Below are 13,683 nucleotides of genomic sequence, written 5' to 3'. Positions count from 1 at the left end.
ATGAAATACTTCAGTTTATTATAGTTATTTTAATTGGTTTGCATATTATTGTGTTGTAGATTCAAGAGATTTTATATTTAAAAGGTAAATTGTAGTAAAGGTATGTAGATGTTACGTGGGTAATATAAATAGATGTGAGAAAGAAAGTAATGGTATAGGAAAATTAAATGCAATGCGGTCTATTAGATAGGTAAGTCGCAAGTGTTAAATCTGGATGCATTGTGTACGGGGAGGGCATGGGAACAAACACAAAAAAAGAGATGAAGAAAGGTTGAGGAATGTGACGCACCTGATCCGAACAAAACGAAAAATTCGGTCTGGGAAGGTACAGCAGGGAATGATAAAAAGGAAAGAGAAAAGAAAAAGTGTATGTGTTTAATATGAAAACCGAGTGAGTAATTGAGTAACACGTCCGAAACATTAATGGGACGACTGCACCTGTGTTGTTGTTACGGTCGTATTATGATTGCGGGTAAGGCGCCAACCCCCCATGGATGCGCACAAAGAGATCCCGAAATCTAAAGGAGTCGAGCCAGTACCGAAGACGCAAAGGCAGACGCAGAGGAAAGTTGAGGAGGAGAATTAAAAGAAGAAGAAAAAAAAAGGAGCCTCTTGCAGGTGTCTTTATGGCCCATTCAAATACACCTATTCCCATAATCCACACAGGATGTGGCTCGGAATTTTTTCAATGACCGAAGCTAGCGAAAATCCCAAGCACGCTGGCCGCTCAGATGCAATAAACTAAACACAGAACAAGCGAACAACGAAAAAAAAACCGGTAGTATATGGTAGGAAGCGGCTAAATAAATGCATTTTGCGTGCTTACTAGGAACCAATTTCCGATAAGGAAATTGCTTTTTAAACGGAAAGATAAAAGACCTACCAGGAAACCATTCACTAGTTCCTTTCTAGATTACACACAACAAACTTGATTCATTCTACAAAAAAATATATAAATACTTTGAATATTTCCAAACTTCCATTAGAATAATCATCATTAATCATTGATTATTTTTAGACATTTACACAAAGCCTCAACAAATTTAAGCTAAGCTTTTAATAACAGGAAAAACAAATCCTTCAGTTTATTTTAATTGTTATTTTATTTGAAATTTTCTCATTTCTACAGAAATGAAATGAATTAGATGATCATTTCCGGGTTTTTCTCGGTAATTTTTAAGATGAATATTTTCATTTTCTCGAGATTAAATAACAAAATTCCTAAAATCGAAAATGTTCTACTACATTCATAGTTTGCTATAGTAAATCGAAAATCAAAATATTTTACTCTGATATTTTGTTATTTAAAACAATATTTCATTTATTTACTCTTTGCAAAAGACAACATTTAAATGAAATAAGTATTTCAAATCCTTTAAAGCAGATTTGAATTTATATCTAATTAAGCTTAAATACTAAATCTAAATGATTGAAACAAATCAATAGTCAGAAAAAAGTACGTAATTGGAATAGTACTGTTTAAATCATCTTCTATAAATAAATAGGTCTAATAACATTTTTATCAAAAAAAAATCTTAATATTTCATCAACTGAAAACAATGACTTTTATCTGAAGATTACATATTGCAAGTGGAAGGTAATAATTATGGGCGGAAATGTCAGCAGTGCCTTAAGTAATTTGTAAGTACTCGGAGAGAGCGAGGATTAAGCGCATAGTGAAGGTATAAAGTTAGACGATAACGGACGATTATGTTTTTGTTTAATGCGTTCCGTGTAATCTAGATTGTCCTGTGGTCTTTGCCTTCAGGTTTATCAAACCATTTAAATCTCGCTGCGCTAAAGTGCATGTGGGAATGCAATACACTTTATAACTAAATTATTTTGAAAACACGGAGACACAAATATCCCAAATATTCCTATCCAGTTACATTTATTTCTTCCGAGAAATTCAAATTCTTTTCTTTTTATATGTGTGTGTGTAGTTCCCATGACTTCATAAGCACCTTTCTTTATTTAATGAATGACAGATAAAATTACAAATAATTTTGAAAAATACCATTATTGTTACAGTGCATTCTTTATTATTAATTAAAAGAAAAGTAGTATTTTTTTAATTAGTGATTAGTGAATAAAATATTATGGTGGTGGCATAACAAGAATTGAATTTGTAAATTTTTATTTTTGATATTTGAATTTGAGGGCCCCATAAAATTTGGCTTTCGTGAAAGCTTTTGTCTTAGTTTTCAAGTGTCTTTGATTAAAAATTTAACTTGTTTATATTCTATGAGCCCCCTTTGTGGGCCAGAGTACACCCAATACACCCAATAACTAGGCTACTGCTAATATCTACCAAAATGACCTTTATAAAGCAGTGTCATTTATACTTTTATTAATTTATTAAGATAAATTAATTGTATGAATATATCGTTTTATTTAAATGACTTAACAAATAGTTCAAGACTAATTAGAATTTGAAATAATGTGTTTGTAATAAAATGCATAAACTGTTGATGTAGAAAGTAATTGCTGTACTAGAAATATCAAATTAGTGCAGAATGATGTTTATCATTCGCAAGTTGACACTCGTATCATTAATCATTAACAGTTTATATCGATGTGATGGCATACCATCATCTAGAAATGAAGCAGAAAAAAAAACAATGCTTACGTCTTTGCATCGATGCGAATCTAGGCGATCCGATGATCGTTTTTCATCTCGTGAATAATGCATGCAAAATATATATCTCTTTTATTGTATTTCTGTTTCGTTTTGTTTTATTGAGACATTTTCCAAACGGATTCCATGTGTGTATAAATATGAAAAGTACTAGGCAATAATTAACACTAACGATGAGGCCCGAGCGAAAACATTCACGGAACTTGTTAGCTCGAACCATTTTTGGTATGTTTTAATTGAAGGCAAAATGACTGCTTCTTTTTACTGCTCTCAAATATATTTTATTAATTAACTGTAATTTGTCCGTCGATGTGCTCGGAAGGTTGTATATGCGAGAGCGCGATCGCAATTAAAACGGGTTTCGCTTTAGATAGATTCTCATCATTATTCGTTCGTTCGTTCCCTCCTTTCGTCCAGTCGAGATTTCGACTTCGAAGAAACCACTTGTAATTCCATTTTACAATAAACGTATATTAGAACACAAGTAAATCTACATAGGAAGGCACTAAATTTTGGTTCGTTTTGGTTGTTTATGAGCAGCTCCGGTTCGGCGATCTGCAGCATTTCCTCTTCGGTTTGCAAGCGCTGCAGCAGCACTTTTTTGGTTTGCAGTAGCAGCAGGCCGGAGGACAGCACGGGTTGCAGGGATTACAAGGATTCGGGGGGCAGCACGGATTGCAGGGATTGCAAGGATTGCACGGGTTGCAAGGATTGCATGGATTGCACGGGTTGCATGGGTTGCACGGGTTGCAAGGATTGCACGGGTTACAGGGTTTAGGGCAGCAGCCTTTTGGGGGACAGCAACCTTTTGGTGGGCAGCAGCCTTTTGGTGGACAGCAACCTTTTGGTGGGCAACAACCTTTGGGTGGACAACATCCTGGTGGGGGACAGCATCCGTTCGGAAGGCAGCAGGGCGATGGACAACAAGGGCTACAGCAGAGTTCGCACGGCGGACACGGATCGCAGCGTGGAAGTGGAGGACAGTTTACCCATCGAACCATCTCCTGGCACTTCTGTTCTACTTTCGAAGGGGTGTCCAGGAACTCCACCTGCCATCCAATTGGCTCCGGGCATGGACAATCCGGAGACTCTGCCACCCATGCCAACCCGAAACGAGCCTTCACTTTGGGTATTTCGTCGCAATTGAAGCAACCGTTGCAGTCCACTTGCAAAGGACAATCAGGGGGATTGCAACACATTTTTAATAACGGAAATTTTGATGGTTCAGCCGAAATATGTTAATGTCAATTTGACATCTAAACGTCAATGATAATAGTCATAAGTATAAATTACACAGCAAGTCCATTGTGTTAATTGTAGCTTTATATTATGCTAAATCCCGTTTTGTAATACTATAAAATATTTCTAGTTACAAGACATTGAATTATATTCCAAAATAATTATTTTTTTAGTAATATTTAAACTTAATTTGAAATACTAACATACGTTAATAACTTCATTACGAAATACTTAAAAATGTACATAGAAATAATATTGTAAAAAATCTATTGAATACAATAACTTTATGAAGTAAAGAAAATTAATTTATAAAAGAAATGTTCAGCGGAGACATTTGGAATTACTTAAAAAATCTGCAGATTTCAAGCATACATAACTACTTATCTCAGATTTATAACTAAAATAAAACAGAAATAGAAATATTCGAATCTTGCTAGAACAAAACCGTACTGTTTTCGTAGTTAAGCTTATCGTGTTAGAGCAAAATCGTGTTGTAGGATACCGTACTATGGGAGGCTTATATTTCCTCATATAAACTTACAATTAATGAAATAAATTGAACAACAATATATGAAAATGATTTTAAATAATGAAGATTCTGTCATATGAGAATAATGAACTAATATATGTAATGTAAACTGAATTGGTACAATATGGCATATTAATAACAAAAAAAAAGATGCTTTGAGTATTTTCAACGTATAATAAAAAATGCAAACTTCTATCAGAATATAAAGATTGAACTAAACAATAAAAGCTTTTTACATTTTTGCATTATATGAGTACATTCATATCTAAATAACTTCTTGCCTATTGAATACATCATTTCTAATTAATGAAGGAGTATCCCACGATATAACTTCATTGTAAGGAATTATTGTAAAAGGCGTGGTGCAGCTGTATTGGAAGAGCAGAAACATTATACACGAGTTAAAATGGAGTGCTCAAACAATGTCTATCGATTGGCAAAGTGTGTTTATCGAGAATGTTTCTCGTTGCGTGTGGATGTAGGGGGTTGATGTAGCCACGTGTCAGCATTTGCAGATCCGGCCACGTGACCGGAACATCTCGAGCCGCGTGCAGGACCGGAACTAAGCCATATCTGTGATAGCGCTCCCCCAATCTGACTCACGACGACGACGACTGTACACTCAGTCTTCCCTAGAAAACCACCCCCAAAGGAAGCCCAGAACATACATCATCTCCTCGGTCAAAACTTGCAGATTAACATTGAGATAATGAGCGTTGGGATTCGAGCAACTTAATCGTTTGTAAATACGGTTGTAAGCTCGCAGCAGAAACGCTGACGAGGGGTTGACGATGCACAGCGTATCAATAATCCTTGCAGAGGGGATGGTGGAAAAGAGACCTCAAATCCACGGATTAGGGAACCCGAAATGAACCCTGGCTTTTACCAGCTCTGTGTTCATCTTTCTAAAATATTTGTTTATTTATTTTTCTTTGCCAAAACAAATAAACTGGCTAGAAATCATGGTTGAATGCGATATTTCCTGTTGCTTATTATGCAGTCTTTAGTTGCACGTTAATCAAGTATACAGATTACAATCGCATAAGCATTTATTTACACTCGCGTTTTGTTTATAGAAATTTATTTCGATTTCAACACTCGGCTTACAAGACAGAACGCCATTCTCGATTAATCATTCAACAAACTACACCGTTGTAAATGAACACAATTTCAATTTGGATTTAGACGTACGCCAACCATAAATATCAATAATAATTATATATTTATTTATGTTTATTCGTTATTATTGATAACCATGCAACATGCTATAATTGAGTAATATATGAATTAATCTCAATAATCACAGAAATTGTTGATAGATATATACGAAACATTGATTCGCTCAATGGAAGATATATTTTTTTACAGTATTCTAATTTACTTTTCTTGATTAATCCAACACATCGTTGTTTTATAAAATATCTTTAAAAATGAACAAGATTAAGGTATTGATTTTCTGTTGTATGTACATTTTTGTATAAGAAATTCTTTGGACTTCGTTACTAAAGTCATTTTAATAGTAAAAATAAAATAATTTGCTTTAAAAGTTTGACTGAGAACGTTATTTTTTTTTTATTCTAAGCTTCTATGAATATTAATCTTTTGTTTTGTACTTAACAATTGTCTGCAATTTGTCAATAGTTACTTTGATTATTGTCCTGAAGTAAAGTACTTATTGAGGGTGTTATTCTTTCTCACAGGTAAAATTTTCACAGTAAAAGCGATATTAGTAGATTTGGTTTGAATGGTTCATAAATTTTGAGCATTCCTTTGATCTGCGGACACCTGTGTTACCTGCTGAAATAACTTGCATATACACGTGAAATACATTTTACGTGAAAACTGAAAATCGAGTGTTTGCGATGATTTCATCCTTGTTTAAAAGTTTATTTTCAGGAGTCTAGAAACAACGTAAAAATGACGGAAGACTTTTCATCAAAGTATTAAAAATTAAAGAAATTCTAATTTTATTTTATTTTCGATACAATAACGAAAAATTAATAAATGTTCTTTGAGACAATGGTATTGATGTGAGTTATTTTGCTTAATATATTGAACTTTTTCAATTGTTGCGAAGTAGTCATAAAAATTGATACCATTATGTAATAAAAAAATATATAATTTATATCTTCATATCATATAACATTATTTGTTATCAACGTTCATGAATGTAAATATTTTATCCTGAAAGATCTATGGAAAGTTTTCCGAACACAATTTACATGTTTACGTGAGAAATCTGATATAATTTTGATGAATATTGAAATTTTCTCGTAAACACGAATCATTTTTAATTAGAATAAAATTATAATTTCTATTTTTTACATGTCAAATGGAAAAAAATAATTGTACTAACATTGAAAAATATTGATGATAATTGTATTTTTTATATAATTTATTATATGTTTTTGTTTCTAAGAGAAAAAACAAAACAATTATATTTCAAGAATTGCAATTTCTTGTTTCGTTCAATTATTCATGTTTGATGTTTATGGTTATATGATACATATATTATTATTAAATTATATAGCACAAATAGAGACCCAGTTTCTTTAAATGGACATTGAAAAATAAATTCACATATAATATTTGCTGCATATAATAATACAATTTATTATATAATATGTTAAAGCAAACCTTAAAGGGAACTAATTGTGATATGTTATTCAAATATCGAAGTTATTGGTAAAGTCATGTATAAATGTAATATTGAATTATTTGTCTAATAATTAAGGAGTGAATATTTTGCTTAACTGTATAATTTTTAAAAATATGAGAGTTTTCAGATGTTTTACATTACATTTATAAGAGCTATATTACGTATTCATTTATGCTAACATCATGTAATATTATATACTGTACATGTCAAAGTACAAATAAAGTCGAGTTAAATAATCTCGTTTATTTTATGAAACTTACTTGCAAAGCATTAGTTATTTCATAGAATATCCATTACATTTTTTTTATACTTTATCTAGTTAATCCATATAATAGTGTAATTAGCTAATAATAATAATAACAAAAATACAAATAAATATTAAATCAATAAAGTGAAAAATGTGCTGTGCTTGAGTTATTAATATCCAATCTTTACATAAGTTTTATCTTAAACTGTACTCCTTTAGGGAGTTTTGTAGTTCTTTTTCATGAATCGTAATATAAAAGCACTTCTTTGTACTCGCTTAATATTAAAATACAACTCTCCCATATGCATTTTGCGTGCTTCTGAAAGCATTATCCTCTGAACTTTTGTTCTATTTTATTCAATATCTACCAGTATATTGCGGAATGAACAGACCAATTCTCTGAAGAATGTACTTGCAGTACAATCTTTTTTAAAGTGCAAAATGGAATAGAATCTGTTTTGTCTACAATTATAGATAATTTTCTGTTTGAAGAAATACGACGAAAGGTAGACAAAATGAAATTTCATATCCCTTTTGTACTAGTAACTAAAATATAAATTAATATAAATATTTTTAAATTAACTACCAAGCATGAAGCCATGAAATATCTAGGTATTTCATACAATATGTTCATTATAAATTTAAACAATGTAGTTTTTTTTAATGTTAGTTTTTAATTTCAGTGGAAAATGAAGAATGAAAGTAGAACGAAGCCAGCGAGCAAGCATTTAATCTTCCTTGCAGATTCATCTCGATCGGATGAATGGAGCGAAACACCACCATATATCACTCGTATCATGTTCAGTTCCAGTTTCGTGCGGATGCAATTTCGCCCAACCATCCCCTTTTGTTGGCGCAGATTTTGCGCAAAGCCCTCCAAAGCCAGGGGCGGTTGCGTTGCCAGGCAACATTATTGCTGCGGGGGCGGTGAGACGGCTAATGCCACGATGGCGGCGGCGGCAACCAAGGATCAATAAGTCAAGTCCTTGGGGACGTGGAGCGAAAAAAAAAATACAACCGAAGGTATATCTCTCGCTGTATATAGAAATATATGTGTATTATACGACACAGCAACGACATATACAATAAACATGACATTATTTTGCCAGACATGCAAGGCAATTATTTGCCTTACGTAAACAAAATATATTTGAATAAAACATTTTATTTGCGCAAGAACGAACGAACACAAAATAAAACTAACACACACGCTTTTTATTTCTATCCCGCGCCTCGTGTGTGTGTGTTATATAAGTTTGCTTCATTCATGCAGTTGTGCATAATTTATGTATGTAGTGCTGAAAAATTCATATCTATTTTGTTATGATTCTACAACATATGGAGAATTTAATCAATTTTATTTTCAACTATAATACTTAATAAATTCTACAAAAATGTATAATAATTCTTTACAGTTCTAGTCTTGAAAAATATAATAATACTGTCATTCCATCATATTTTTGAAACATTACAGTGGGTATTCGTTTAATGAACATAGTCTGTTCAACGAGGATGATCGCTATCCGAATTGTTCGTTAACCGATTTGACTTAAGCTTTATCACCACTAGCCTTAGCTTCTAAAAGTAACGTTAATCGCTTGGTTGTTCGTTATCCGAATCTTTCATCAAGTTCCTTGTCTGATATGTTCGTTAACCGACACCCACTATACATTTAAATGAAAATAAAATCAAGTTTGTTTGCATTTCCTAAATAAACTTATACATTTTAAATAGTTTCAACTAAATTTCTCTATGTAGATTCTTGTTGATAATATAAATGTTATGGAAATTTTTGAGTTATTTCATTGCTCGTTTTTCTTTTGGTGATTCCTAATTATTAAATAATTTAATATAATTATAACAAAATCACTCATTTATTATGAAATTATATAATTTCAATTAATAAAAAAACGTAATACATCTTCAAAATACTTCTAACTTAAACCTAACCGACGGGTAAACAATAACTTCATAAGAAAAATAACTTTATTGCATTTTCTATGAAAATGTGTAAAGAAAACTAAAAACAAATGGTAATAATCTTTTTCAAAAGATTTTGTTGTCTCAAATAATTTTTATCTGAATTTTCACATTAATACTTGAAAAAAAATCACAAAGTAATGAATATTCTTCCAGGGATGAAAATATAAATGATTTGAATAAATCTGTGATACTTGATTTTTGAAAATTGTTTCTCATATTTGCTTAAAAGTAAGTAAATATATTAACTAAAGTTAACCTTTATGCTTTGTTGTCTATTCCAGTTTTATTAAAATACATTTTTTGTATAAATTGCAATAATTATTGTTGGTTATTATAGATTTATTAATATACTCATTATACTTTCGTTTGTTAAATGTTAAAATATTGGATTCTTACATATTCTCATTAATAAGTATATTATTCGATTTATATAATGTTAATAGTAATAAATACATGCAATATTACAATTTCAAGAATTATTAAAGGAAAGAATGTCTAGGTTAAACGATATTTGTAGAAATTTGTTAAGTCTGAAAAATTTATTTGTAAATAAAAGAATCTAAATTCGAATCTGGCACGAATGATATTTCACATACTCCTGACGTCCCTTGAAATATTTATTTTCATATAAATATAATATTTAATAGTAAAAAGGACGCGTGTTTAACAAACTTATCACCAAATTGACCATAAAAAAAATCATACAGTTTTATTTGCTTGTAAATTTTCTGTTGACACACAACAATCTACTAAAAATTTTCGCTCCGAAGAAATGCGCTTGCATTCACGCTCTGAATTCTTCCTTGGAGATTTATATGCTTTGATTTTGATGAAAGTATCAAAGATAAAAAGGAACATGTGTTTAAAAAGCCAACGAGTGTGTCTGTTTTTTTTTCTCTGTCTGTTTATTATTATTATTTATGGAAAGCGCGAAATCCTCGTGAGCATATGGGACGCGATTAATCACGATATCTGTTTGGGGATTTCTGAAACACGTGAAAAATTTATATTTATGCGTTTCAGTGATTTCATTTTCGTGGTTATTTATCGCATCCAGGTTGCAAAATCCACAGGCGGAATATATTAAAACATACTTTGTGTGCGAAGATATATATCTTTGTTGGAAACGATTATTTATTGAGATTGTTTCTCTCTATTTCGTTGAAATCCTATTTTTCAGCACTTCTGTTACGGGAAGGTCGCCTACTTATAGAAAACGCTGTGTATTTATATAATTATTTTGAAAAACATAGTAAGGCACTTTTCGTGTTCAACATTGTTGCTATCTAATTGGAATTTGATGCCAAACGCATCACAAACGAAAAGATTGTTGAAGAAAAACCAACTAAAAGAGATACTGGGTTACCAACTCAGATGCTTTATTTGTTAATTTGATATTTTCAGTTTAAAAATCTATTGGTATAATAATAATGTATACTGAATTTAAATGTGGATGAAAATGTGATTTTCAATACTTAATAAGAGAAGTATTGTAATAATGTAAAAGAAAAGTATGCCTTTTATTATAGTATTGTTTATAATAGAAATAAATCAAAATCTTGTGTATAATACGCACAAATTACTTTCAACTTAGAAATTGGAAGTGCGCATTGTATTTGTGTTAAAAAAATATTATTTTGAATATTTAATAAACAGATTATTGTAATAAGAAAATTATTCGTAAGAAAAGTATGACATTTTTTTGATAATAGATAGAAATAATCCAAAATCTGGTGTATAATACGCTCAAATTAATTTCAACTTCGAAATTGGAAGTGCGCATTATATTCGTGTTAAAAATGTGATTTTCAATATTTAATAAACAGAGTATTGTAATAAGAGAATTATTGGTAAGAAAAGTGTGACTTTTTTTTGATAATATTGTTTATAATAGAAATAACCCAAAATCTCGTGTATAATACGCACAATTTTTGTCATTTTCAATATATAATATAGACTTACACACAATTGAGACAAGAGAATCATTGGAAGGAAACTAATGACTGTTCTTTGATCATATTGTTAATAATAGAAATAATCCAAAATCTCGCGTATAATTTTTATCATTTTCAATATATTAAACTTACACACAATTGTGACAAGAGAATGTTTGGCAGGAAAATAACGATTGTTCTTTGATCTCATGTATAATACAAACAATTTATGTTATTTTCAATATATAATATAGAATATGACTGTTCTTTGTATATAATAGAAATAATCTAAAATTTCGTGTATAATACGCACAAATTACTTTCAATTTAGACATTGTAGTGTATTATATTAATGTTAAAAATGTGATTTTCAATATTTAATAAACACACAACTGTGACAAGAAAATGATTATTAGCAAAATAATGACTATTTTTGATAATAATGTTGATAATTTGAAGATAAAAGTGAACGAAAGTGATACTATAGTCTGTTTATTATTAAAATGTAGACTAATTATTGTACAAGTGCGCATTATATTCAATAATTTACAATACATAGTATTATTTGTTATTTACATTAATAAATATATAAATAAAAATATCTAATTTTATTTGACGCAGTGCGTTTTTTTTTCTTCTTGCGTTCGATAATTCGCTTTATGAAAATGTGAACAGAAGGTTGGCCAAATGGCGAGCTGCATAAAAATTCAATGCACTCGGAAAAGTGAAGGGGGTGGAAAGCTCTCTAAACCAATCAAAGCCATAAAACATAGACGGATCTAATGGAATATTGATGAAATGGGTTTCGACGTTTTTCGCCCTAAAAGTTCGTGCGGTTACAAAAACTTCTCCCTTGAGGGATCACGGGCATTACTTTTTATTAACCACGTCTTTTTGCTAAAACGGAATATAATGGTAACTATGAATTTTCTAACGAGAAATTTAACATTCTCATATTTATTTATATTTTTTTTGTTAGATAAAGTTAAAAAATGTCTATAATACAACTACTTGCTTTCATGAGCCAGTATACCATTAGAATAATGAATATATCCATTTTTTTTAAAACTAGTTATACAATGGCACTGGTTGAATTACATTTAAATATATTTGCCTATAACCTTGCAACCGTAATTACTCCTTCTACCTTATATAATATATTGGAATATTTCATTTTTTTAGTATAATATTTATAATTTTTATTGCAGCAATTACATAAATAGTTACAGATAAGTATGAAATAAAAGAAATTATATGAATCATTTCAATATACTATTGACTGTAGGTTTTTCCACCTCCACATCAAATTAAAAGAAATAGAATTATAAATATAAATCACGCTTAAACTACATTTTGCCAATTCTTTCAATTATTATTTTAAACTACTAATATATAAACTATACTTGAATTTGGTTCTTGATTACGGCAATATTTCAGAGTTCATTCAATCGTAGTGTTCATACTAAAATTGTACAGGTACCTTAAATAATATGTATTATTATGTTTAGTTACTTACAGTTGCTTTCATAAGATCAAACTATTTCAAGTTGGTACTATAATTAAGTATTTACTTGTTACTGAATATATAATAAATAAAATTTAATTTGAAAATACATTAGGAATTTGCCGTTTACGAATACCGTCGGACCAAGATATACCAATAGTTTCATATAAATAAAAGTTAAGTTATGTGAAGTGAACTTTAATAGAAACATTTAGTACAAAAAAAATAAAAAAACTTATATAACATTACTTAGGAAACAATATTTATACATAGTTCATTAATGTTGCTTAATAATCTGCTTTAAATAAGGTATCTTAATACAATGTTAACAATAATTTGTAAAATATCTTGAACAAACATGGAATTAGAATAGATGTAGATTTTTAATTATGTTTTAAATATATTCCAAGAAAAAATCTATGGCAAAATTCCTACTTTGTTCGACATTTTCAATATTAGTTCTATTTCAAGTATATGGATCATGTCATTAAATTGAGAAAGAAAATTAATGTTTGTAACAACTTACAAACTTTTGCAATCGGGATATATTGTAATAATATTCTAGAGGAAGCATTCGTTATCTTGCGAAATTGAAATCGGTTTTCCTCTACTGGCTGTGGTTTCCTTTAATGCTAATCTGAAGAGGAAAAGGTGAGAGTTGGTGTGCTTCTTGTATATGTGCTGTGGTTGTGTTAGTGTTGTATGTGCGGTTACTGAATTGAAGTCCGTTCCAGCGGATGCTCTTGGAAACCAGGCCACCAGCGTTTATGACAAATCTCATTATTTCATTCACGACTAATGAATGAATGAACGAATGAATAACAACGGCACAAGCGGTATTAAACTTTAAACTTCATCGGTGCTTAGTTTTCCTGTCTGTATAGCAGGATGAATCATTCGGCCGACGTTCTGCACTTCCCCCCACAACATGCACATAACCTAATCAGACT

The 13,683-nt window shown here is 30.4% G+C and overlaps 1 protein-coding gene across 1 annotated transcript; it reads left to right on the top strand.

The window, feature by feature from the left end:
- The first annotated feature begins 490 nt into the window (after positions 1-490).
- On the top strand, positions 491-3,880 carry LOC108565384 (oleosin-B3-like). Its single transcript, XM_017924811.1, has 2 exons — positions 491-568; positions 3,254-3,880. Exons 1-2 carry the CDS (start codon positions 491-493, stop codon positions 3,878-3,880), a joined length of 705 nt encoding a protein of 234 aa, XP_017780300.1.
- Positions 3,881-13,683: the final 9,803 nt, after the last annotated feature.

This window comes from Nicrophorus vespilloides, unplaced genomic scaffold, assembly GCF_001412225.1.
Source record: "Nicrophorus vespilloides isolate i.1.1-1 unplaced genomic scaffold, Nicve_v1.0, whole genome shotgun sequence".
Lineage (NCBI taxonomy): Eukaryota > Metazoa > Arthropoda > Insecta > Coleoptera > Silphidae > Nicrophorus > Nicrophorus vespilloides.
This window is presented reverse-complemented; position numbering and strand designations above follow the sequence as displayed.

Coding starts and splice junctions, on each gene's coding strand:
- LOC108565384 (XM_017924811.1), top strand. CDS start 491: ATGGATGCGCACAAAGAGATCCCGAAATCTAAAGGAGTCGAGCCAGTA. Junction 569..3,253: donor AAAGGCAGACGCAGAGGAAA/GTTGAGGAGGAG, acceptor GGTTTGCAGTAG/CAGCAGGCCGGAGGACAGCA.